Raw genomic sequence first — 23,000 nt, 5'->3', positions numbered from 1 at the left:
TTAACCGAACATCATGAAAATTTGTACATATATTCTAAGTGGTCCCCGAATGGTTATTGGCTACTTTTTATTTAATAAAAAATTATTTTTTAAATAAAATAAGGAAAATGTTCAGCCAGTAATACCTCTGCATCTGGCTATTTGACTACTTTAACGCCATCTAGCATTCCAGCAATGAAGCTCAAACCTAAGTACTATAGTACCATCACACTGTATTATCACACTGTATTACCGACAGCTACGTCAACATCAAATCCAATTGACTACACTATGGAGGCTGTACACTATACTTCCATAGACTATACTTTCAGCCATTTTAAACTTCCCGCCATTCTACTTCATTGTTACTTCTTCTGTGACTACAGACGCGTACGGAATCAACTTCATTATTTTAGATATTCGCGAGCGAAGCAGCGGGTTAGAGCTAATGTTAAATAAGTTAAAGTTAAAAATTAATTAAATTATTCATTATCATTTTATTATAGTTTCATGTAGCAGGAACATATTATTGCGCAGGAACATGACTAACTGACTTAAGTAAATTTGATATTTGGTTTTTATTTGGACATTTTCTTAACTGCATATCACTGTACGAGTATAAGTCCTATTTTCGTCATATTACATCTACAACTAAGTATGAAGTATACTTAAGTATAGTTTCAAATTATATCTATATACTATAATTGATTACATTTACAGTATGTTTGTGCTTGTGTGAAGTAGTACCCTGTATGTGTCTCACAAATACGTATAATATTTATATCTATACTGTGCGTAACATGCATGGCCGATAAGATGGATTCAGTAAACGACTTAAGTCATGAAAATAAATCTCACTGTAGTCCTAGTGCTGCAATCTAGGAATTAATTGTTGAACTATTTTATCTCTTGCTACATTATACTTATTTAATAAAAAATATATACGTAATCTAGAATATAATTATAATAATACTAATATTAATATAATTTGTAAATTTTATTAATATTTATTCATAATTATTTTATTTACATTAACGGTTCAAGAGGTAACTAATAGCCTAGTCTACCTCCAAATAAAGAAGATATCAAGGGCGGGCCATTGATCTGACGCTTGTACAAATGGTGGGCACCAAAGGCGTATGGGGTAGCATAGGCGGAGTGAGCATAACCATGATGGGCATAGGCACCATGAGCATAAGCACCATAGGCGATTGGGGCGGCGATCACTCCACGTTTGTAAAGATGGTGAGCACCATAGACTCCAGCGTATGGTGTAGCATAAGCATGGTGAGCATATCCAGCATGGGCATAAGCACCATGGTAGGCAGCAACTGGAGCAGCGTAGATTCCACGTTTATACAGATGATGAGCACCGTAGATACCAGCGTATGGGGTGGCGTAAGCTCCATGGTAGGCAGCTGGGGCATAGGCACCATAGGCAGCTACTCCATGATAAGCTGGAGCTACGTAAACAGCAGCGGAAACAGCCAAAATGGCTGCGAAAGCAATCTATAATAAACAATAAAATTATTAATAAATGATATACTGTTTAAACAAATTAATGGCCTACCAGGAATTTCATGGTTGTTGTTTAGACTGCTGCTAAAACTCAACTGTGATCTTACCTACAACTCAGCAGCTATTTATACTAAAGTTCTACCTAAGCGAGAACAAGGTAATATTTTATCAGTTTGAAAAAAATAAGAAAAATGCATCTATGAGTAGTTTGCAAAGTCAACAACATAACTTATAAAACTTTTAATAAAATAATTATAACATATAATTATGCAAAAATAATCAGATTTATTATGTTGTTTACCTAATTTGTAATAAATTATTCAATATTATTTCATATACAAAAATTACTTCAAAACAAAAAAAAAATAGTTACCAAACAGAGTCGATAACATCTATTTAATCTATTAATCTATTTAAATAATCAGTTTTATTTGTTGTTTACTCAATTTGCAATAAAATTGTACAATTTAAACAAAATATACATATAAATAATCCCTACTAATATTATAAATGCGAAAGTTCTGATGTTTGTTACACTTTCACGCAAAAACTACTTAACCGATCATCATGAAAATTTGTACACATATTCTTAGTGGTCCCCGAATGGTTATAGGCTACTTTTTATTTAAGAAAAAAAATTATTTTTTAAATAAAATAAAGAAATTGTTTAGCCAATAATACCTCTGCATCTGGCTATTTGACTACTTTAACTCCATCTAGCATTCCAGCAATGAAGCTCAAACCTAAGTACTATAGTACCATCACACTGTATTATCACACTGTATTACCGACAGCTACGTCAACATCAAATCCAATTGACTACACTATGGAGGCTGTACACTATACTTCCATAGACTATACTTTCAGCCATTTTAAACTTCCCGCCATTCTACTTCATTGTTACTTCTTCTGTGACTACAGACGCGTACGGAATCAACTTCATTATTTTAGATATTCGCGAGCGAAGCAGCGGGTTAGAGCTAATGTTAAATAAAGCTAAAAGTTAATTAAATTATTCATTATCATTTTATTATAGTTTCATGTAGCAGGAACATATTATTGCGCAGGAACATGACTAACTGACTTAAGTAAATTTGATATTTGGTTTTTATTTGGACATTTTCTTAACTGCATATCACTGTACGAGTATAAGTCCTATTTTCGTCATATTACATCTACAACTAAGTATGAAGTATACTTAAGTATAGTTTCAAATTATATCTATATACTATAATTGATTACATTTACAGTATGTTTGTGCTTGTGTGCGGTAGTACCCTGTATGTGTCTCACAAATACGTATAATATTTATATCTATGCTATGCGTAACATGCATGGCCGATAAGATGGATTCAGTAAACGACTTAAGTCATGAAAATAAATCTCACTGTAGTTCTGGTGCTGCAATCTAGGAATTAATTGTTGAACTATTTTATCTCTTGCTACATTATACTTATTTAATAAAAAAATATATACGTAATTCAGAATATAATTATAATAATACTAATATTAATACAATTTGTAAATTTTTATTAATATTTATTCATAATTATTTTATTTACAATAACGGTTCAAAAGGTAACTAATGACCTAGTCCACCTCCAAATAAAGAAGAAATCAAGGGCGGGCCATTGATCTGACGCTTGTACAAATGGTGGGCACCAAAGGCGTATGGGGTAGCATAGGCGGAGTGAGCATAACCATGATGGGCATAGGCACCATGAGCATAAGCACCATAGGCGATTGGGGCGGCGATCACTCCACGTTTGTAAAGATGGTGAGCACCATAGACTCCAGCGTATGGTGTAGCATAAGCATGGTGGGCATAACCAGCATGGGCATAAGCACCATGGTAAGCAGCAACTGGAGCAGCATAGATTCCACGTTTATACAGATGATGGGCACCGTAGATACCAGCGTATGGGGTGGCGTAAGCTCCATGGTAGGCAGCTGGGGTGTAAGCACCATAGGCGGCTACACCATGATAAGCTGGGGCTACGTAAACAGCAGCGGAAACAGCCAAGATGGCTGCGAACGCAATCTATAATAAACAATAAAATTATTAATAAATGATATACTGTTTAAACAAATTAATAGCCTACCAGGAATTTCATGGTTGTTGTTTAGACTGCTGCTAAAACTCAACTGTGATCTTACCTACAACTCAGCAGCTATTTATACTAAATTTTTACCTAAGCGAGAACAAGGTAATATTTTATCAGTTTGAAAAAACTTAAGAAAAATGCATCTATGAGTAGTTTGCAAAGTCAACAACATAACTTATAAAAACTTATAATTAAAAAAAATATAACATAAAACTATGCAAAAATAATCAGATTTATTTTGTTGTTTACCTAATTTGCAATAAAATTATTCAATTTAAACAAGATATACACATAATTAACTATAACTATTTCTTTTTTAAGCATCTAATTAAGTTTCAATATGTTGCTATCATATTTCTACGTCAAATTAATTTTGGAGTAGTTTATAGATCCAGAAGATAACTGACTTAAGTAATATGAAAGTAACTTAAGTAAATCTAATATTTACTGTGTTTTATTGGTTATTTTATTTTAATTGATTGTTTATAGTTGTATAATGAATATTATGTACGGCTTGGCCGTCCGTATATAAAGTACCACTTTTTGAGTCTAAAACCGTGTATAAACTGGCGCTTTAAAGGTGGAAGAAGAAAAATTTCTTAAGTATGTACCTAAGTACGTATACTTAAGTCAAGTTCTAGATCAAAAATTAACTATGATAAACATTTATTCTTTATGCATATTTATGCTCCAATATGTCTCATAGTAGATATGACTTATGTTAAGTCATCAAAATGAATATCAATATCCGCCTGATGTTATAATCTAGTAATAAATTCTTATAAATATAAATAATATTAATAATAATAATATTCATTCTGTTCGTAAAATTTTATGTTTATTTTTCGTAATCATCTTATTTACATTGACATTGTAAAAGGTAACTAATAGATCATTCCAGTTTCAATTTTCGCTCAATAATAGCCGGTGTATGGGGTATAGGCGGCGTGGGAGTATCCGGTGTAAGCAAGAGGAGCGGCGTAGATTCCACGTTTGTACAAGTGATGGGCACCGAAGGCATATGGGGTGGCGTAAGCGTGGGAGTAGGCAGCGACTGGGGCAGCATAGATTCCACGTTTATACAGATGGTGAGCTCCGAAGGCGTATGGGGTAGCATAGGCACCATGGTAGGCAGCAACAGGAGCAGCGTAGATTCCACGTTTGTACAAATGATGGGCACCAAAAGCATATGGAGTAGCATAGGCATGGGAATAGGCAGCAACTGGGGCGGCGTAGATTCCACGCTTATACAAATGATGAGCTCCAAAAGTATAAGGAGTGTAGGCGGCAGCAGAATAATGAGCAACTGGGGCTACATACACAGCAGCGGAAACGGCCAAGATGGCGGCGAAAGCAATCTGTAATCAAATCAAAACAAATTTAATTAACAATTATCCTTTTAATACGGTACTAAACTTTATAACTAACCAAAAATTTCATGGTGAGTGTTTAGTTGTTGTTTAGACTGTGGCTAAAGGTAAACTGTGCTCTAAACCTCAAAGTACCCAAAATTTATACCCAAAAATCACCCAAAAAAGTCACTCAAGTGCAAGGCCATTCAAATCTTCACAACTTCACAACCTGAATTTGCATTAACAAAGTCAACTTTTTCATCACACACAAATACCTAATACCCAAACACTAATTTAAGCAATTTGCGATTAATTTACAGCGCATGCCCAACTTTTCAATTCACATTCTCAAACTTTATGCATCCGTGCACCGTGTGCATATTTCCGAAATTACACCAGCAACATATAACATGTAATTATGTGTGTGTGTGTGTGTGTGTGTATTATGTCTTACAACGTCTTACACTGCTTACATGCGTACAAGTTTGCCTCGCTGCCGAGCCGAATTAATTCTGTTAGACTGTTAGTGTATTGCATTAATTAGTCACAAACTGCTTGCGACTGCAGAGCACATTGTTGCGTTTAATTGTTTTAAGTCTTATATTGTTTCTATACGTTCATAGAGAATTATTGCTACAAGTGCACAATCTTCATATACATCATATCCTGTCTCCTAACCTAAAATTATGTTTATTTTTATATTTTACTAGCTTTAACCCGCGGCTTCGCTCGCGAATATCCAAAATAATGAAGTTGCTTCTGTACGCGTCTGTAGTCACAGAAGAAGTAACAATGAAATAGAATGGCAGGAAGTTTAAAATGGCTGAAAGTATAGTCTATGGAAGTATAGTGTACAGTCTCCATAGTGTAGTCAATTGGATTTGATGTTGACGTAGCTGTCGGTAATACAGTGTGATAATACAGTGTGATGGTACTATAGTACTTAGGTTTGAGCTTCATTGCTGGAATGCTAGATGGCGTTAAAGTAGTCTAATAGCCAGATGCAGAGGTACTATTGGCTAAACTATTTCTTTATTTTATTTAAAAAATAATTTTTTTTTATTAAATAAAAAGTAGCCTATAACCATTCGGGGACCACTAAGAATATGTGTACAAATTTTCATGATGTTCGGTTAAGTAGTTTTTTCGTGAAAGTGTAACAAACATCAGGATATTCGCATTTATAATATTAGTAGGGATAAAATATTACTTAAGTATAGGTTGCGCACGGGAACCGATTAGCATTTTTATTTGTTTATTATTTATGTTAATTTATGGCATATTAGGATAATAACACAGTTACCCAGTGTTAATGCTAAACACTAAAACATCAAACATAAAACATAAAACAACTTTCGATTTTTAACGTTTTAAGATTGAGATTATTCAATCCGATAAAACTACTCGTACACCAAAAAAAAAAACTTCGTATTCGTTAAGTTGTTTCTAACTGTTTCGTAGCTTGCAATACAAGTTGTTGACTTGTTGACATTGACATTGATATTGATCTTAATATAATTTCTAAATCTAAATTTAACCTTCAAAGCAAATATTGACTTCAAAATAATTATAAAACATAATTTTAATATATATTCATTTTTTATTCATGTCGTCATCATAAAACTGTTCAAAATATAACAATCACATTTTAATAGTAATGGTGTCCGGCGAATGGGGTGTTATAGGCGGTGTGGGCAACAGGGGTGGCGGCATATGAGGTGTAGATTCCACGCTTGTACAAATGGTGAGCTCCGAAAGTGTATGGGGTGGTATAAGCGGTGTGGTAGGCAGCTGGGGCATAGATTCCACGCTTGTACAGATGATGGGTACCATAAGCAGCATAAGAAGTATAAGCTGGTGTGGCATATGGAGTGTAGATTCCACGTTTGTACAAGTGATGAGCTCCGTAGGTAGCGTATGGTGTGGCATAGGCACCATGATAGGCAGCAACTGGAGCAGCGTAGATTCCACGTTTATACAGATGGTGGGTACCATAAGCAGCGTATGGAGTGTAGGTGGCTACACCAGTAGTGTATGGGACATACACAGCGGCGGCAACGGCCAAAACGGCGGCGAAAGCAATCTAAATGTAAAAATTTAGAAAATGTATTGAGGGTACCTTTAAGGTCTTAGGACTTACCAAGAATTTCATATTGGTAGTGTTGTTTGAAGTGCAGTTGGTAGTCAACTATACTCAAATCGATGAGGTGCAGGTCTTTTATAGTAAAAATTTAATAAAATGCATAAGGGAAAAAAACCACACAAACCTGTTTCATAGATTGATGGTAGGTTACTAAGTGAATCTTTAATGAGATCACAAATTAAACAAAAATATTTTTAAACAATGTTTTAGTTGGTGTGGACTACTGGAATGTTTCTGGAAGGTATAGTCAATGATACAGGGTAATTCATAAGAAGTCTCACCATGAAATTGATGGTATGGTGTCTTTTTTATCATTTTTAATGGTTTTTCACTAAATTTTTGATTTATTATGAGTTTTATGATGGTTTAAAGGTAAGTAATGAAGTTTTATACCAAACTATGAGTTTCCACAAAGATATACAGGGTGTTTATAGATATTACTATTAATAAATATATTTTTACCTGTTCTTTACCTTTGATTTTTAAAACTTGTAATATTTAATATTAAATTTATTCTTTTTTTATGAGCAAATTTAATTATAATAAACATTAAAGTTTCCTACTCGGAAAAATATCACAAAGTTATCAGACTTGTGAGATTGCCATAACGCAAGGTACTATAAGGCAGCGGCCGCCTCCACTGGCGGTGGCGGTGGCGGCGGGTAGGTATGGAATTTATATGAGGGATTTAGGAGCGCATGTCAGTGGAAAGCGGTCGGTGGAAATTCAGGCCAGTCGGTAGCGCGCCGCGATGCCAAGCGTCTCGAACCGCCGCCGGAGAGCCACCGCCGCCGCTGTTGCTACTCCTACTGCCGCCGCTCCCGCCAGTGTCAAACGCGCAGTGCCGATCGACGTGAGTGTAATCCGCGCGCCAGCTAAAAAGTTCGTAAACAAGTGAAACCGGAAAAGCGGAAAACTGTGAACTGTGAAGCTTGGATGATTGGATAGTATTAGCAAAAAAGACTCTCCAACGGTGTGCGGGATAAAAAATAGGATGTGCTGCAATTTGTGTTCACTGCCGCCGTCGCTGCGTAGTCACTTCTTCTTGTAATCGGAGACTTTCCTCTCCGGGCAGCATGTTGGTGTCTGTGATTATCTCGATGGTGATGGTCGTTACTTCTTCAGGTATCTTGAAGCTAATTAACTAATTTCACAAGCCAGTATCATCTAACCAAGTAAAGTTTTTTATTTTATTTAGAAACAGATCAAAAATAAATTAATTTTCCGGTTTTCCGGTTTTGCGGGATTTCAGTTAGAATTTAATCCCGGAAAGTGGAGAAATGTATTTGAGATTGCAGGAATTTCATGTTTTTATATTTTTTCTAGTTGAGTTAAAACTTTTCGCAAATCTTAATTAGATCCGACTTTTCGCTTTCATCTTGGCGACTCTAGACATTTTATTTTTTGCTTTTGTGCAGTCATCTCATAAACGATCGACTTTCTAATATTAAAGCAATAACCCGAGCCTCTGCCCTGCGGCGTAAGATGAAAAGAATTCTATTTTTCCCAAAAAAAAAAAAATTTTTCTCAAAAATTTCATATTTTTTTGCTGAGTAATTAAAAACACATTGCACGTCTACTCTGTCGATCGTAATGAAAGCCATCAAAAGCTCACAATATACGATATCGTTTGTTGTTTTTTTAAAAACAATTTATCTGAATATGAAGCCCGTCATGTTGGCCTGTTGTGTTTGATACATACATTGAATAAACAGACGCAAGGAACGCGACGAGAATCAAATATGCAAATCGACAAAATAATGCCAGGGCGCAATCTAAAATGTGCTGCCGCCCCCGCCCGCTGCCGCCTGCATCTCTCTCAACGCTTGCTGGTTTATTGCTAGCACCGTGACCGTAAATAGTGGGAGTATTGTTTTATCATAACGGCCACACAACGCGCTCCGATCGCTACATCGTAATGCAGCGCGCATTAAATAATTAATTACAATGCCGGCGGGCTAATTAACGTAATAATATCCGCACGTATCCAATTTTGACTTTGTGGATAAATTTCGATAAAAATTTTGGAGCCTAAAAATAAACATTTTCAACGTGTACATTGAAAGCAAATAACTGTCATCATCAAAAACTGTTTGTTTTTGATGAGCACGATAAACAAAAACACGCGCAACGAAATTCAATAATCTCTAATCAACATTTCACGTAGATACATGCAGGAGAACAATTATGTAAATTAATTTTTTTCAAAAAATAAAATTTTGTTGATTGAAGGTTAACCAGTTAAAAATTTGTTGCTCACCGATAATCTCGAGGAAATAAACTGGACCATTGTTATGCGATAGTTTTTGCATCAAAATTTGACATTTGATCCACATTGAATCCCGCGAACCGGATTGAAATATTTAAAATAATTGTTTGTGATGTTTTAATTAAACATTAAACATGAATTCAGCTTTCGAGGAAGTTGTGAACAATTTACAAGAACAATGAAGAAAACTTATTCATTTCCGGCGAATTTTCTCTCGCTGTGTTTTAAAACGCTGGAAGTACGCCCGTAACTAAATTAAACTACCCGAAGCGAAGGCGCAGGCCACCACCGCAGACCTGGTCTTATAATTGTTGTTTACGACAAACTAAGTTGCCAAGTCGAGTTTCCAATTAGCTCGAGAATTTCGCATAATGTAACGATCAGCTAACGCAGAGCGCGCAGCGTATTAATATCGCGCAGAAGAAAATCAAAGGGCTCGGGAAATGTGAAACGCTAAACGCCCGATGGAAAACAACAACATGCAGAAGTGCATTCTCAAAGAGGCAGCGGAACAAAACGTGTCGAAAACTAATTACAACTTGTAACTACCAAGGAGTATCGTTGGATAGGTGTGGGTTGTATGTGGTACCACTCCAGTTGTTGATATACTGACTTTTGAGATGTTAAAGTGGAAAAGTTTCCGGAATTTAATTGGAAAACACTTAGATTTCTTACATAAAAACATTTTGAGTTGGGGATCATTTTAAGTGGGCTATGGACCACGTCTTGTGGGTTTGTTATAATATTTACTTATGAACACAACCCGAACAACCGCCTCTTCTGGTTATTGTAGCGCGACGTGACTGGAATGGACCCGTGCTGTAATGACCCGCCGTTGGGCTTTCTTAGTTAGGTTGCTGGAACCTCAAGACCACTCACGGCGTTAATTTAAGTGGCCATTGCTTGTGTGACCCTCTTTAACCACGCACGCCATTCATACTATCCTTCTAAGTCTGCAGACGCAGATAACCAGCTTGTATTTATTTGTTTTCCGGCGTAAAAAATTGTGTTTCCGGTTTAGAAAATAAAGAAAATACTCGAATAGAAAAGAAATATGCATTATGATGTATTAGGAAAGTTTCACACGTTATTTGCTGGAAGGAAATACGAGACGCCATCACATTCTCTCCGTTCCAATATGCCACCCCGGTTGGATGCATTGTAGCGAGCGAACAACATGTCACTCGGAAAACATCTTGGCATATCGCTCGTCTCGAGGCAATATCCCCGCACGTACGTGACTTTAAAATCTGCCAACTTTTATCAACGTGTTTCTGCTGCGCGTTTTTGCGCATTTCACGTTCCGAACATTTTTCGGAAAAAATGGCCCCGAACTGAATTGAAGACGAAGAAGAAGAAACAGTTGCCTGGACATGTCTTCACTCTCTTCGTTCGCATACAACGACGATGAGAATGCGATGAAGGCGTTCCGTCACTTTGCGTTCTTCGACGTGTGCGCGTCGAGTGGGTTCTTCGCATGGAAAACTCCGAGGAAACGCGGTAACGTCTCCAAGTACGTACTTAACGTGAGCGAACGCGTTCGGGAAATGTGTGCGAAAATTGCGCGCGCGATGGGCTTTCAAGTTCGATGTGAAAGACGCCGGAAAGCATTCGTCGAACGATTTTCAACAATCTTCAACGCACCTACGAGTAGGCTATATTTAGCTTGCATCGTCTTCGTCTCATTAGAAAACACTTGAGTGATAAATTAATGGAAAATGTTTTGTTTTGGAAAACCGGAAAAATAAAAATAATTGGAGACGCGCATCAAAATTTTCCACCATGTCCCAGAAGAGAAAAGTCGGTAATGTGAAAAGTTGACTTTTGCTGGCGGCGGCGACGGCGGTGGCGGTGACGGCAAACGAGTGTGCCAGACACTTGCTAATCCACTTTCTACACCACCCCCGAGGTCGAGCTATTGTCAATTACGTGATGTGTTTGTTAAAATCACAGAAAACAAAAAAAAAATTTATGTGACTTAAGTCAGTTTGTTAATATAATATGACTTAAGTTCAGTATAATGTGACTTAACTCATGACTTATAATATGAATTAAGTTAAGTATAATGTGACTTAAGTCATATTTAAGTCAATTTTAATCCCGCTGCTGCCATCTGTGAATTAATCCTGTAACTATTTTTAAACTGCTTTGAAAGTTTACTCAACGTCGTCTTCCATCTGTTTCTCCGAAGCGCTTGTCTTATGCTCGTACATTTTTGATGATTTATATGTTTAAGAATTACAATTAAGCTGCCAGTGGCAGACGAGACTTTCATTGTCTTGAGTCGGTGTCCTAAAAGCTTTCGCGCCGCCTGCATGATTGCGATTTTCGCCGCGCGCAAATTATTCGCCGACCGAAAGTTTTATCTCTTATCGCCGGAATGCAAAAATACAGTCGCAGCGTTTCGCAAAAGTGTTGTGTGAGCAATAAAAGTAATTAATAAAATTGTTCGCCGGGCTCCATTTAAATTTTAATCCTTTTTCTCGTTGCGACGTGATAAATTACCGAAGCTTAAAGCGAACTTTTCGCAAGTCAACATTTTTCGACGAGGATTACATATTTATATTGTATTTTTTCCACCCGCCCCCGACGGAGGCTACGCTCTTTTAACAAACCGAAAAAATCTGTGCGCTGTAAAAACTTGCATACGGTTTATATTCGGCGCTGCTTTTAATTCTGTAATTTATGCGAGACGTTTTTAGCCGCAGCATGGGGGGTTTTTGTTTGATTTTATTCCGAGGGCAAAAAGTGTCTTGGATTGTCGAGAGTTGAGGTCTAGGGTCGGATTAAGACAGGATGAGAAACTGTTGCGAGTCTAGGACTGGGTGCAAAGTTCGCGGGGGCGGCAGCGGGGCGGCAAAAACTCTCTCGCACGCCACCACGCCGCATGCATAGCGCAAACGAAGCGCAGGATAACGAAGTCTTAGAGGGATGAGAAAAAATTGCACAAGAAGCCAACTACTTCGAGGCAAGTCACTGCAAGATCAAAGGATCAGTGAGGTTAGGGACTAACTCACTTAAAGGACTCATAGTTGTTATTTTTTGATAACTTTCGGAATTATTTAAAATCATGAATCTGGACTTGCAAATTAAATTTTTTCAAATCCGCCTTAAACGGGACTTTAGTCATGACTTTAGTCACGGCCGTGTTTAAAGTGGAAAAAGTGGTAGTTGTTATTTTTGATAATTTTTTGAATTATTTACTATCATGAACCTCGACTTTTCACTTTAGTCACGACTTTAGTCACGGCCGTGGTTAAAGTAGAAAAAGTGGCATATTTTTATGATTTTTGCGGAATAATTAAATTTGTCTCAAATTCACTTTTTTACTTTAGTCACAGCTTTAGTCACGGTCGTGATTAAAGTGGAAAAGTGGCAGTTGTTATTTTTTGATAACTTTCGGAATTATTTGAAGTCAAGAATCTCGCCTTGCAAATTAAATTTTATTTTAGTCACGACTTTAGTCATGGTCGTGGTTAAAGTAGAAAAAATAGCATATTTTTATGATTTTTGCGGAATAATTAAATTTGTCTCAAATTCACTTTTTTACTTTAGTCACGACTTTAGTCACGATCGTGAATAAAGTGAAAAAACCGACATATTTTTATAATTTTCGCAAAATAATTAAATTTTCCGCATAATTTCCATCAGCAACAAGTTCCCCCTGAAACCAACCCCTTCCATATTGATCGTCAGCAAGCTTCTTCTTGTTGTTTCACTTGATTGACTCGAGTTGGTCTTAGTTCTGACGAGTTTCTTCCTCTCGCTCAAGTAGTAACTTTTCGGAATTTCTGGGACGTTTAGCCGGCGGGCAACAACGCATAAATATTTAGCCAGCAACTAGCTTAGCGCGACTTAGGCCGTAATAATTTGATTTCCCGTCGGGGCTTAAACTTGGCCCATATTTACCGCCGGCGCACCCCCGTATAATCTATTAGCCGGGTCGGTCGCGCGATTAAGCCGCTCGTATACACGTCCGAACGAGCGGCGGGGGTTGGCACGGGGAGCGTTAAGCGACGACAACGAGAATAGGGGATGAGGGGATGAGGATGCTAAGCGATTCTTTAGGCAGTCATGTCGTCAGCCGAGGGGATATCCATTCGACAACCGAATTTAAGGGACGATCGTTAAATCAGTTTGTCGTTAAGCCACAAGACTAACTATACAGAATGTTTTACTAGCAAAATCAGATGTTTTTCCGGTTTTATTTTCCGGTTTTCCGGTTTTCCGGTTTTGAAAAATACAAAAATCTATCGATTGACATTATCATGAATCTTAATATTTCCCGTTTTTATCTCTTTTCCGGCGAATAATTCGCCTCTGCAAGAGCATAAATCACACAACCGGTCATCTGTATAAACCCCGTGCGAATTTATGACAGCCATCGATCACGGTGGCTCTTGTAGCTGGGAGCGCAATGTGAAATTGTTGCACAAATACCAATGCCACCGGTGATGCAAGTTTGCTTAAACCCGCAGCCGAGTCGTAACTTGCTCGTAACTGATGCTGGGGGCGGCGAGTGGATACGCTTTTCCAATCTAATGACAATTCTATGGGTGCCTGCATGTGCAACCGATGACTGTAATCAAATAGGGATTATTAAATTCATCAATTACATTGATTCACATTTTTTTTTGCAAAAAATTAAAAATTTAATTAAAATATATTGATTATGATGATTATTAATTTTCCGCTTGTCAGAATTTAATTTATTTTTGCTCACATCAGTACTGAATAAATTATTAGTACTGAAAATCAATTTGTGCATACCTTACACGACGTCACGCCGAATTTTTTTGGGTAAAACGTGTTCGCATTGTGCGAGACATTCTAATTCCGAACATATGGGTCGACGCCATGCCGGAGGGTTATGGAATCGTCGAAAACCTTTCGAGGCGTGCGATAAAAACGTGTGGAATGCAATATAGACGTTACCATACGCCGCGTTTTACATCTGAGCTCCATTTAAACACGCAAAAGTGAAAAAATAAAAGTTTCGTCTTTGTGACCGACTGTCGTAAACTATAAACTGTTATTGAACATACTCGTAAAACGACAATTGGACATAGAAATTTTATCGCCGCAAAGTTGAGTGAAAATGTCACTTTTTGGGAAACTTGCGAAAAAAAGTCGGTGATTATTTGAGGTTTTTCGGAGTTGGAAAGTTGTCGAACGACTGAGAGAAATGTCGTCTATGTTGGTTTTGGTTCATATTTCCCGAAGAGCGGCCATAAATTACCGAAAACTCAAAAGAGTCTTTATGGCCGCCGACACGTATGATGGAAACCTCTTAAACGCCGCATTAAGCAGACACAACTCCGCGCAAACTTTGCGCTGACACCTCGTTAAATCGACGAATTCAGCATAAAATACCAATTTGATGTCGGCGACCGAAAGCGCAGCTTTCGTGCACGAATTAATTAAAATAACAAATTAAAATCGTAAATTTACTTTAGTGTCTTCGCTGCGCGATCTTCTGAATTACACTTTTGCTTGCTTTTCATCAACTCGATCCGGAAATAAACTAAGAGCACATCTGTTCTAATGCAATGGCAATCAATTATCCTTGGGTCGATCCATCCAAAAAGCTCGACTAATTTCACCGATCCTTTTTGCTCCGTGCGCGATGTACACACGTATTTTTCATTTTAGTTTTTATTTATTTTTGCGTCGAAAGCTCACATGCTGCCCTCGAGCTTTTCCGATGATAGAATATCTTGTTACGTACAGCGGAGTGAAAACACGTCTTCTTCTTGATTAACTATAGCAATAACTGTCGGGCAGCGAGTTACCCGAAAGCTGCTCGTCTAACATTTTACTTTATTACAACACGATGCTTTGTTAGACTAAATTTTTGGTAAAAACATCATTTTTGGGATGTTTTTGAACATACTGTGCGTTTTTCCGGCGAAATAAAGGGCACGGGAGGATATATTGCTATGCCGGAAAATTACTGGATACATAAGTCATAGGAGAACGCAAGTTGCAACAACTTTGCTCTAACAGGAAGCTTACAGAGGAGGACTTAGAAAAAGTACGTTTTTGGCAAAAATTTGTTTTTCTAAAAAATCGCAGAAATATATTCCCCAACTATATTTAAATATAAAATTATATTTTAGAGAATTTATAGTCTCAATATTACTCATTTAAAAAATCCAGGCCCGTACTTTGAAAAAAATTTTGAAAATTTTTTCCAAAAACAAATTTTATAAATTAAATCTGTGTCCTATTACAGTACAAAATGTAAAGAGGTAAATTAAACCAAAATTGAATGTAACCATAGGTCGCTACTTTGGGAACCTAATTAAATCTGTGATTTAAAACACTAACTTCAGATTACACGAGTTGAGTCGAGAATAATGTTAGAATGTACATGCGTGCGCTGTGACACAAGCCCCACCCTCTTCTCTTCTTCTCCGCTCCTCGTTAAAGACACCGCCGAGAGAAAAAGGAAATTAGAACAGTTTCCTCCTGCGCGAAAGTGTTTCTAGGCCCCCTTTCTGGAACCCTTCGACGCAATTAACGTACTCCTCACTTCTTCATTAATACCATACTAGTACTCGCACTGCAGCGATTTCTGTGTGGTCTAATAACACTTAATCTTCAAATAAAATTTATGGCACTTTGAAGCTTTCCGTGGTTTTTGTTCGAAAAAATTGCCAAAAATCTACAACTCCCCGCGGGGGAAACTTTTAGACCTAAAGTATTTGACTTGCAAACTAGGTGATATAAAATAAGCTCAATTGTCTCAGGATTCAAACAGCTTGCGGGCATCTTGCGAAAAAGACGATAAATAAATATGAGTCCGAAAGCAACACAAGCTACAAGCTGCTATCGCAAGATGGTAGCACTTGTTAATAATTCAAAAGTTATTTATCGCAAAACTTTTATCGATAACCCACAGCATGGGTTGCAAGCGCGTGGATATTTACAATTCCGCTTGGATCGTTCGTCAAGTTATTGGCGGCTTGCGTTTAAAATATGCATGAGTCCCAAATTACTTCCTCCTCCTTCATACGAGGAGCTTTTTAGATGTAGAATAAGATGGAAGTCAATCTTCTCTAGTTCTGTTCTTATTCCAATTCCTTTGCTTTGACTGGATGACTTTCCTGCGCGGCGCGCACATCATCGAGGCGGTAATACGCAACTAATTCGCCGAAACTGCGGCCCTTTGAGTTCGCCAATTGTCTTGGAAGCTGGTGGAGTTGGCTGGAAGCGCAAAAGGAAACTTTTGATTAAGCGCCGCGCGAAAATTTTACGCTTCTGAATGTCGACGCACTGGGCAAAACTCCCTTTGCTCACCAATTAAGTAAAATTGACGTTTTGACTGGTCCCATTCAGGATTCATTCCCTTTTTCAGCCGGAAACGGCGTACTGTACAAATTATTTTTGGAGACAGCGAATAATTCCAACTCAAAAGTTTCTAAATTTCAATATTTATTCAACAATTTCATTAAATATTTCCTTGGAAATATTTAATAATTTATTATTATGTAGTTTGTTGTTTCGGATGCAGAATCGCGTATCAAGTTGCGTATCAAAAATGAATGCGCGCACCTTGCAGCTAGCACACTAGACTGCGGAAAACCGCCGCCGCTGCGCACTTGTGCGGTCGCATAAATTTTTATTCAGAAAGTTTAATAAAGCGCCCACTAAAGCTGGTGAATATTCATACAATCTCCGGCAAAGCCGTCGGCGCGCTAGTATATTTAATAATATATTTGCATGTAGATCTAGACCGGAAGTCGCGCGCAAACTTTCGCTATGGATGTTTTTTATTAAACACAACACAATACCGCATTTTAAAATGAAACCGGAAAACCGGAAATGAACCCGGAAAACCGGATAAAATTATTAATTATCACCAACTTCGTTAAAACCTATTCATTTACTAATCAAACATCTTTGGTGGTCGTAGCTTGATGAAAGCTCTCATTGTAGCAATAATTAGCATGTGCTCTAAGCTTGAAAGCTTGAGTAAATTGCACTTCGACAGCAATCAAACAAAGGTGCTCCTGTGCTAGGGAGCTTTATTCGTAACAAAGGTGGCGCTCGTTGTTTCCGGTGCTGCATCACCGCATTCATCTGGTCTTGTGCTAACTGCGAGCCAGATTTTGTATGAACTGAGCTTTGCATCAGACTTGTAGACACAACCCCCCAAACAGTCGGAGGTGGTATTTGCTCAAGCGGCGGCAGAGAGTAATTACACCCGGCGACTTCAAACCAACAAGATTGTATTAATATTTATTCGCACTTCTTGGTTAACCTCAAACTCTCAAACACTCGAAAAGTAGTTGGCTGAGGTTTAGTTTCATCCAATTAAAAAAATACCCACTCAACCCTTTGAATAAACAAGCATTTCTATGACATTGATACCGGGGTGGATCATCCCTCTTCATCCCTCGTGCACATTAAACATTTATTCAATTTCCGCGTCTAATATTTACACAGGCGGGGCATAATTTATGTTTGCCCAGAAATTAATCCCTTTAAAATGTCCCTCCAGACCGGAAAAATGGATGACATTTTTTCTTGTTTGACTTTTCCGACGTAGTTTTCAAACAAATCTACTTTGGAACCTTTTTTGGATCATTTATTTTTCATCCCCGTGGGCCAAGCGATTTGTTACGTTATCCGATATGAGATATCTTATCGGAAATTTGTATCTATTTTTACGAGTCATTGATTTGTATCGAAACATGAATCGTGAAAAATTCGCGCTGCGAAGAATCCGAGAATTGATAAACATGGAGAATCGGCGCGCACGTCCAAAAACGAGGGTCGGAATGGAAAATACGAAACGCACGTGGAATTCGAATCTGAAGCTCCATTTAACATTTTTTTAATCAACTTTACTGTTCATCTGATAGCTATAGTACAATATTTTCACAAAATGGTGCAAAATGTAAGTCCAATATTGATATTTTTAGTGTGAATTATTTACGGAAGCAATTTATCAATAATTTGCTGTTTACTTCCGGTTTTCCGGTTTGCCGGATTTTATATTTTATAGTTAGAAATGTAAACATGATGCGAATTTTTTGCTCCCCGGTGGAAAATCATGTGAAAAACGCGTCCAGAGTGAGGAAAATGCACCAAGCGTGGACTTTCCATTCCATTTGTACTCTTTGCACACCACTAAAACACAAAAGCTCAAAAAATTCACCATGAGGGGTTAAATAAACGCCTGGGAAAATACGTGGATAGTCCACGCAGGTCAGAATCGGTCGGCGCTCACGCAAGAAGGAAAACAGATGTGAGGTGGAAAAACTCTGTAGATGTACGCCGCCGCCGTGGAGAAATATTGTCGCTCCATTTACAAAAATCTTTTCGACGAACACAGGGGCGCGCCAGTGTAAGTCCATCGTGTCCAACTTTCGCACGCTCTATTAGATAAATCAAAAGGAGCACGTCGAGTGTTTTTGCCGCCGCTGCCGCCTCCACTGCTTTTATTCGAGATGTTCTAGTGCTCTTCGTTTTCATTTGATAAAGTGCGTCCGTTCATGTCACATCAGATCACAATTTGTAATAAATAAATAAAATCCTCTTCCAGAAGCCAAAGTGAAATGTTGCTGTTGACATTAATTAAACTTTTATTTCTTTTATTAAGTAGTATTTAATGCGACTAGAAATTATTTATGCATCCATGAGAAGAATTTTAATTAAAAAAGCAAGAAAAATATGTTTTATGCTTGGGAGCCACGCCCATAATTTTACTGCGCATGCGCGAATGTCCCCTATGTTAAATCTCCATAAGGCAAAGCAAATTTCAAATTTTATTAAAAAAACTTTTAATATGACTAGAAATTATTTATTCTCTCATGTGAAAATTTTTAATTAAAATGCAAGAAAATTAATTCTTATGCCTGGGTACCACGCCCATAATTTTACTGCGCATGCGCGAATATTCCCTATGTTAAATCTCCATAAGGCGAAGTAAATTGCACAACTTGATGGATTAATGTATGAAAATTGAGTTTTTAAGTTATTAAAAATTGTATACGACCGCACCCAGCATGATATTGCGTAATAATGATAATAATACGATGTTATTGTGCACGTAATGTATTCGACACGAGAAAAAAAACAGCACACATCCGGAAGCGTAATATTTGCTCGTTCACAAACACGTCACGATTCGCACGCGTATATCGCACGTCGGTGGCGTTAATTAATAACAAAGATAATTTGATTCGCATGGCAGTACGCGTGTATCGGCGGTTAATCTTCGCGAGCGCTAAAAGAGCACAACGCGTCGAGTTCCACCCCTTTCACAGCGGATATTCAACCCTGTGTGGCGGCGCGAGCCCATTTTTTTGCTTTTAGATAATTGCGTATACACAACCATTATTCATCCGCCAAAACGACTTGAAAATTGTAAAAAATTTCCAAAACTGGCACGGTTATCTTTATTTTAATTAAAAACTGCACACACATGAGTATTATGAAATGTGTCAGCTGGAAATTTTTGAATTTGTCGTAGTGTAGTTGGGAAAATCCGCAAATTACACATTACGCGCCGCACCTGAATGCACAGCGACATAAAAATCCTTCAGGATTACAGAAAAATTCGATATACAGTTAGCTTTTACTTCCAAACAAATTTGCATTGTCAAAAAGCCATTATGTCATTAAATGGCGATTAGCCCACTGAATTATTTTTATATACATGAAAAATCAATACGAATTATATAATCTTTACTATTATGCTCCGCCCATTAACGCATTACGCATGCGCAACAAAAAAAACAAAAAATGCAAAAATATTCAAAACTCAATAAAACATCTAAAAATATAAATTTCCGGTTTGTATTTCCGGTTTTCCGGTTTTCCGGAATACAATATTTTTAGTTAAACAATGTGTATATTTAAAAATAATTTTCTCAAGCCAAGCGTAACATCGAAAAAGGGCGGAATTTGCGCAAAAACAGTCGTTAGCTTGCATTACGAAATATTTTCCGAGTTTTCGCACTGCCCGTCCTTCATTATGCGCAGCGGGATTTTATTTACATGCGCGTCAACTGTCAACAAATACAACATTTAAACAAAAACCAAAATATAATACACCCATACATGAGCAGAGATAAAAAAGAAAACAACCCACGCCACGATGCAGTATTACGCGATTTAATTAATTTTAAAAGTGGGTATTGAAATTTTTAATAAATTAAAGTAAATATGAGATTGTGTATTATTGCGCAACGTGTAATGAATTATTCAGCGCGTTCAATTAGACTTACAAAACAGTCTCTTGCACACGGCGGGGCGCGTGTGTATCGATTTTCCCTTTTTTTCGCGCTACCCTCTCAGGAAAGTACACATACAAAGCAAACAAAATAAACACAATTAAAACAAATCATGAAGGAAAATCATATTCTAAAAGAAAAGTAGCACAATATTTTATAAGCGGGTAAACATCCTGTTTGTTGGAGAATATAATTTTATACACACAATTCGGTAAAACCAGAAAAAATATGTTTGTTTCTCTTTCACGCTTAAACTACTCAACCAAATTTGATAAAATTTTGCATAATTATAGTTTATAAGTATGAAAATAACATAGACTACTTTTTATCCGAAAAAAATCATTTTAAAAGTATTAAATAAGGGTTCAAAGTTAAAAATAAACTCAAAATTAGAAAACAACAAAAATTATTTTCACACACGTTTATTGTTCGATTATTTTTGACATTTTTGTGCCGGATAATGAAGCTTTACTAATTTTATGATTAATGTTCAGTTAATTTATGTTATTTGCTCGATTAAATGATTAATACACGTCCATTAAGTAATTAGATGCATGAGTTACGTGTTTCCCACCCGGCACCCGGCACCCGGCACAATCCGGCGGCGCTAATGGTAAACCCGAAGAAAACACCACCCAGTCATATTTTCCGCCCTTTTAGACCCGTGGGGTGGTGTATTTTTTGCTCTAACGAAATAAACACATCAATTTAGTTCGTCATATGCGTGGTGGATAAAGTCACCAGTCACGCATTTTACTTGTTCATATTCGTTGCAATTAAGGCGACTGAAAAAACGAATATGCAAATGATTCCACACACGTATGCATTGCATAATCAAAGTTTCAGCATAAAAATCACGTTTAGGAGCAGTGTTAACCTATAGTACGACAAAATGTATGTTTGTTACTCATTCACGCCTAAACTACTAAACCAATTTTTATAAAATTTTACAATAATAAAGTTTCAGTCTATAAAAATAACATAGGGTAGTTTTTATTGTAATCAAATTTTTTTAAGGGTGCTAAATAGGGGTTGAAAGCTAAAAATGGAGTTATTACTCAAAATGATCAAAAATTATTTTAAAATGAATATGATGCTTGATGGTTTATAGATTTAAAGATTATGTCGATTAGGTTATGTTAACATGTTACAAGTTAAGGGTAAACTTCACACGTCATAGAAACTGGAAACTAGTTTAGTTCGAGTTTCAAACTTCTACCAATTAATCAAATAGCAAACTTATCACAAAATCAAAATCAGTATCTAAACTAAATTTGTTTGTCTGTAATTTCAACAAAAAGTAAACACAATGTAATTTCGCCCACTTGTGAAAATATCCCGTGCACAACGTAAATAATGTATTTATGTTGTCCATAACTCGAAATTGCATGCATAAATTGTGTAGCGTTGAATTTTATTGCAGTTTTCGAAATTTATTGATTCAATCGGACGGTTTATTTAAACCTAAACTGTTGCATACAATGAACATGGTGTACAATGTAGTGTGCGCTATTGAAATGTAGATATAGATAAATCGACAGAAATTCACAAAACTCGGCGGTGTTTCGCCCGTGGCGCTTTGGGCGAAAATTGCAGACGTGTAGGAAATTTAAGTTTATTGGGAGCATTGTGCGAGCGCTTCTTAGATTCCGACCATTTTGCATTTCCAGCGCTATTCAGTATTTACCCATTATGATGTCAGTCAAAAAACGGTCGAAGGCGTCGCGGATTACGATCAACCGGCGATTGGAATATGGATTTGAAAGGAATTCGATTATGCGGTGTACGACAACTGAAAAACACCATTTCAACACTCGGCAAAAACTTCCAAGACTTTTTTCCTTCTTTTTAATTTATTTTTGACCAAGCGTGGAATTAATATTTTCGCTGATGGTCGTGTGCGGTAGTTGTGGCACAGGGATGTTTTCTGGGACAAAGAGCAGAATTCGTCGTCGACGGGTTTTTGTTTCGAAATTTCATTACATGTGCTCCAAACGATATAGTCACTCGTATAAAGCTCGTTACCGAATGTAAAATTGCTTCGCGCGGCGGGCGACATGTCGGGTGTTCGTCGACAAGAACGGACATTAGTCAAAGCGTCGACGTTCACACACTAGTTACACTCGAAAATATACACCAATTGTTGAAATAAAATTCCAATTTTCCGGTTTTCCGGTTTTACTCATATTCACTCCCCATACCTAAAAACACATTCTGAACATAATTAAATGCACTTCCGGTTTTCCGGTTTAACATTTTCTTTACCTTCTATAGTAATTTCCAAAAGCTTACTTTAAAAACACATCCCGCGTGTGCAGTTACAACAATTTGTATAATATCGCTTCACCGGAAGTTGAAGTTTCGGTGTGGCTTTCTATGCAGCAATTC

At 37.1% G+C, this 23,000-nt stretch overlaps 4 protein-coding genes and 1 long non-coding RNA gene across 5 annotated transcripts in view; 1 reads left to right on the top strand and 4 right to left on the bottom strand.

Annotated features, from left to right (window-relative positions):
- Window positions 1-966: 966 nt before the first annotated feature.
- LOC135790434 (cuticle protein 64-like) lies at window positions 967-1,616 on the bottom strand. Its single transcript, XM_065300637.1, has 2 exons — window positions 1,550-1,616; window positions 967-1,488 (listed from the first exon to the last, which is right to left on the bottom strand). Exons 1-2 carry the CDS (start codon window positions 1,559-1,561, stop codon window positions 1,030-1,032), a joined length of 471 nt encoding a protein of 156 aa, XP_065156709.1. The 5' UTR covers window positions 1,562-1,616; the 3' UTR covers window positions 967-1,029.
- A 1,394-nt stretch (window positions 1,617-3,010) lies between these two features.
- Window positions 3,011-3,650, bottom strand: LOC135790414 (uncharacterized). The gene is made up of 2 exons (XM_065300623.1): window positions 3,600-3,650; window positions 3,011-3,538 (listed from the first exon to the last, which is right to left on the bottom strand). Exons 1-2 carry the CDS (start codon window positions 3,609-3,611, stop codon window positions 3,080-3,082), a joined length of 471 nt encoding a protein of 156 aa, XP_065156695.1. The 5' UTR covers window positions 3,612-3,650; the 3' UTR covers window positions 3,011-3,079.
- A 768-nt stretch (window positions 3,651-4,418) lies between these two features.
- Window positions 4,419-5,188, bottom strand: LOC135790654 (uncharacterized). The gene is made up of 2 exons (XR_010547848.1): window positions 5,031-5,188; window positions 4,419-4,960 (listed from the first exon to the last, which is right to left on the bottom strand). It is a non-coding gene; the product is annotated as an uncharacterized lncRNA (long non-coding RNA).
- Window positions 5,189-6,192: 1,004 nt separating this feature from the next.
- On the bottom strand, window positions 6,193-7,214 carry LOC135790270 (uncharacterized). Its single transcript, XM_065300438.1, has 2 exons — window positions 7,095-7,214; window positions 6,193-7,037 (listed from the first exon to the last, which is right to left on the bottom strand). Exons 1-2 carry the CDS (start codon window positions 7,104-7,106, stop codon window positions 6,603-6,605), a joined length of 447 nt encoding a protein of 148 aa, XP_065156510.1. The 5' UTR covers window positions 7,107-7,214; the 3' UTR covers window positions 6,193-6,602.
- Window positions 7,215-7,849: 635 nt separating this feature from the next.
- LOC135790340 (zwei Ig domain protein zig-8-like) overlaps window positions 7,850-23,000 on the top strand; it is a 33,609-nt gene continuing 18,458 nt past the window's right edge. The window contains exon 1 of the mRNA XM_065300535.1: window positions 7,850-8,222. Coding sequence (XP_065156607.1) covers window positions 8,174-8,222 — 49 coding nt within the window. The 5' untranslated portion in view covers window positions 7,850-8,173. The remainder of the gene's footprint in view (window positions 8,223-23,000) is intronic.

The sequence above is a fragment of the Atheta coriaria genome, unplaced genomic scaffold, assembly GCF_025399875.1.
Source record: "Atheta coriaria isolate IRGN ID8LTWV9N9 unplaced genomic scaffold, Caltech_Dcor_3.1 hic_scaffold_4_pilon, whole genome shotgun sequence".
NCBI classification, from domain to species: Eukaryota; Metazoa; Arthropoda; class Insecta; order Coleoptera; family Staphylinidae; genus Dalotia; species Dalotia coriaria.
The sequence above is the reverse complement of the archived record's forward strand: the minus strand, read 5'-3'. Positions and strand labels throughout refer to the sequence as shown.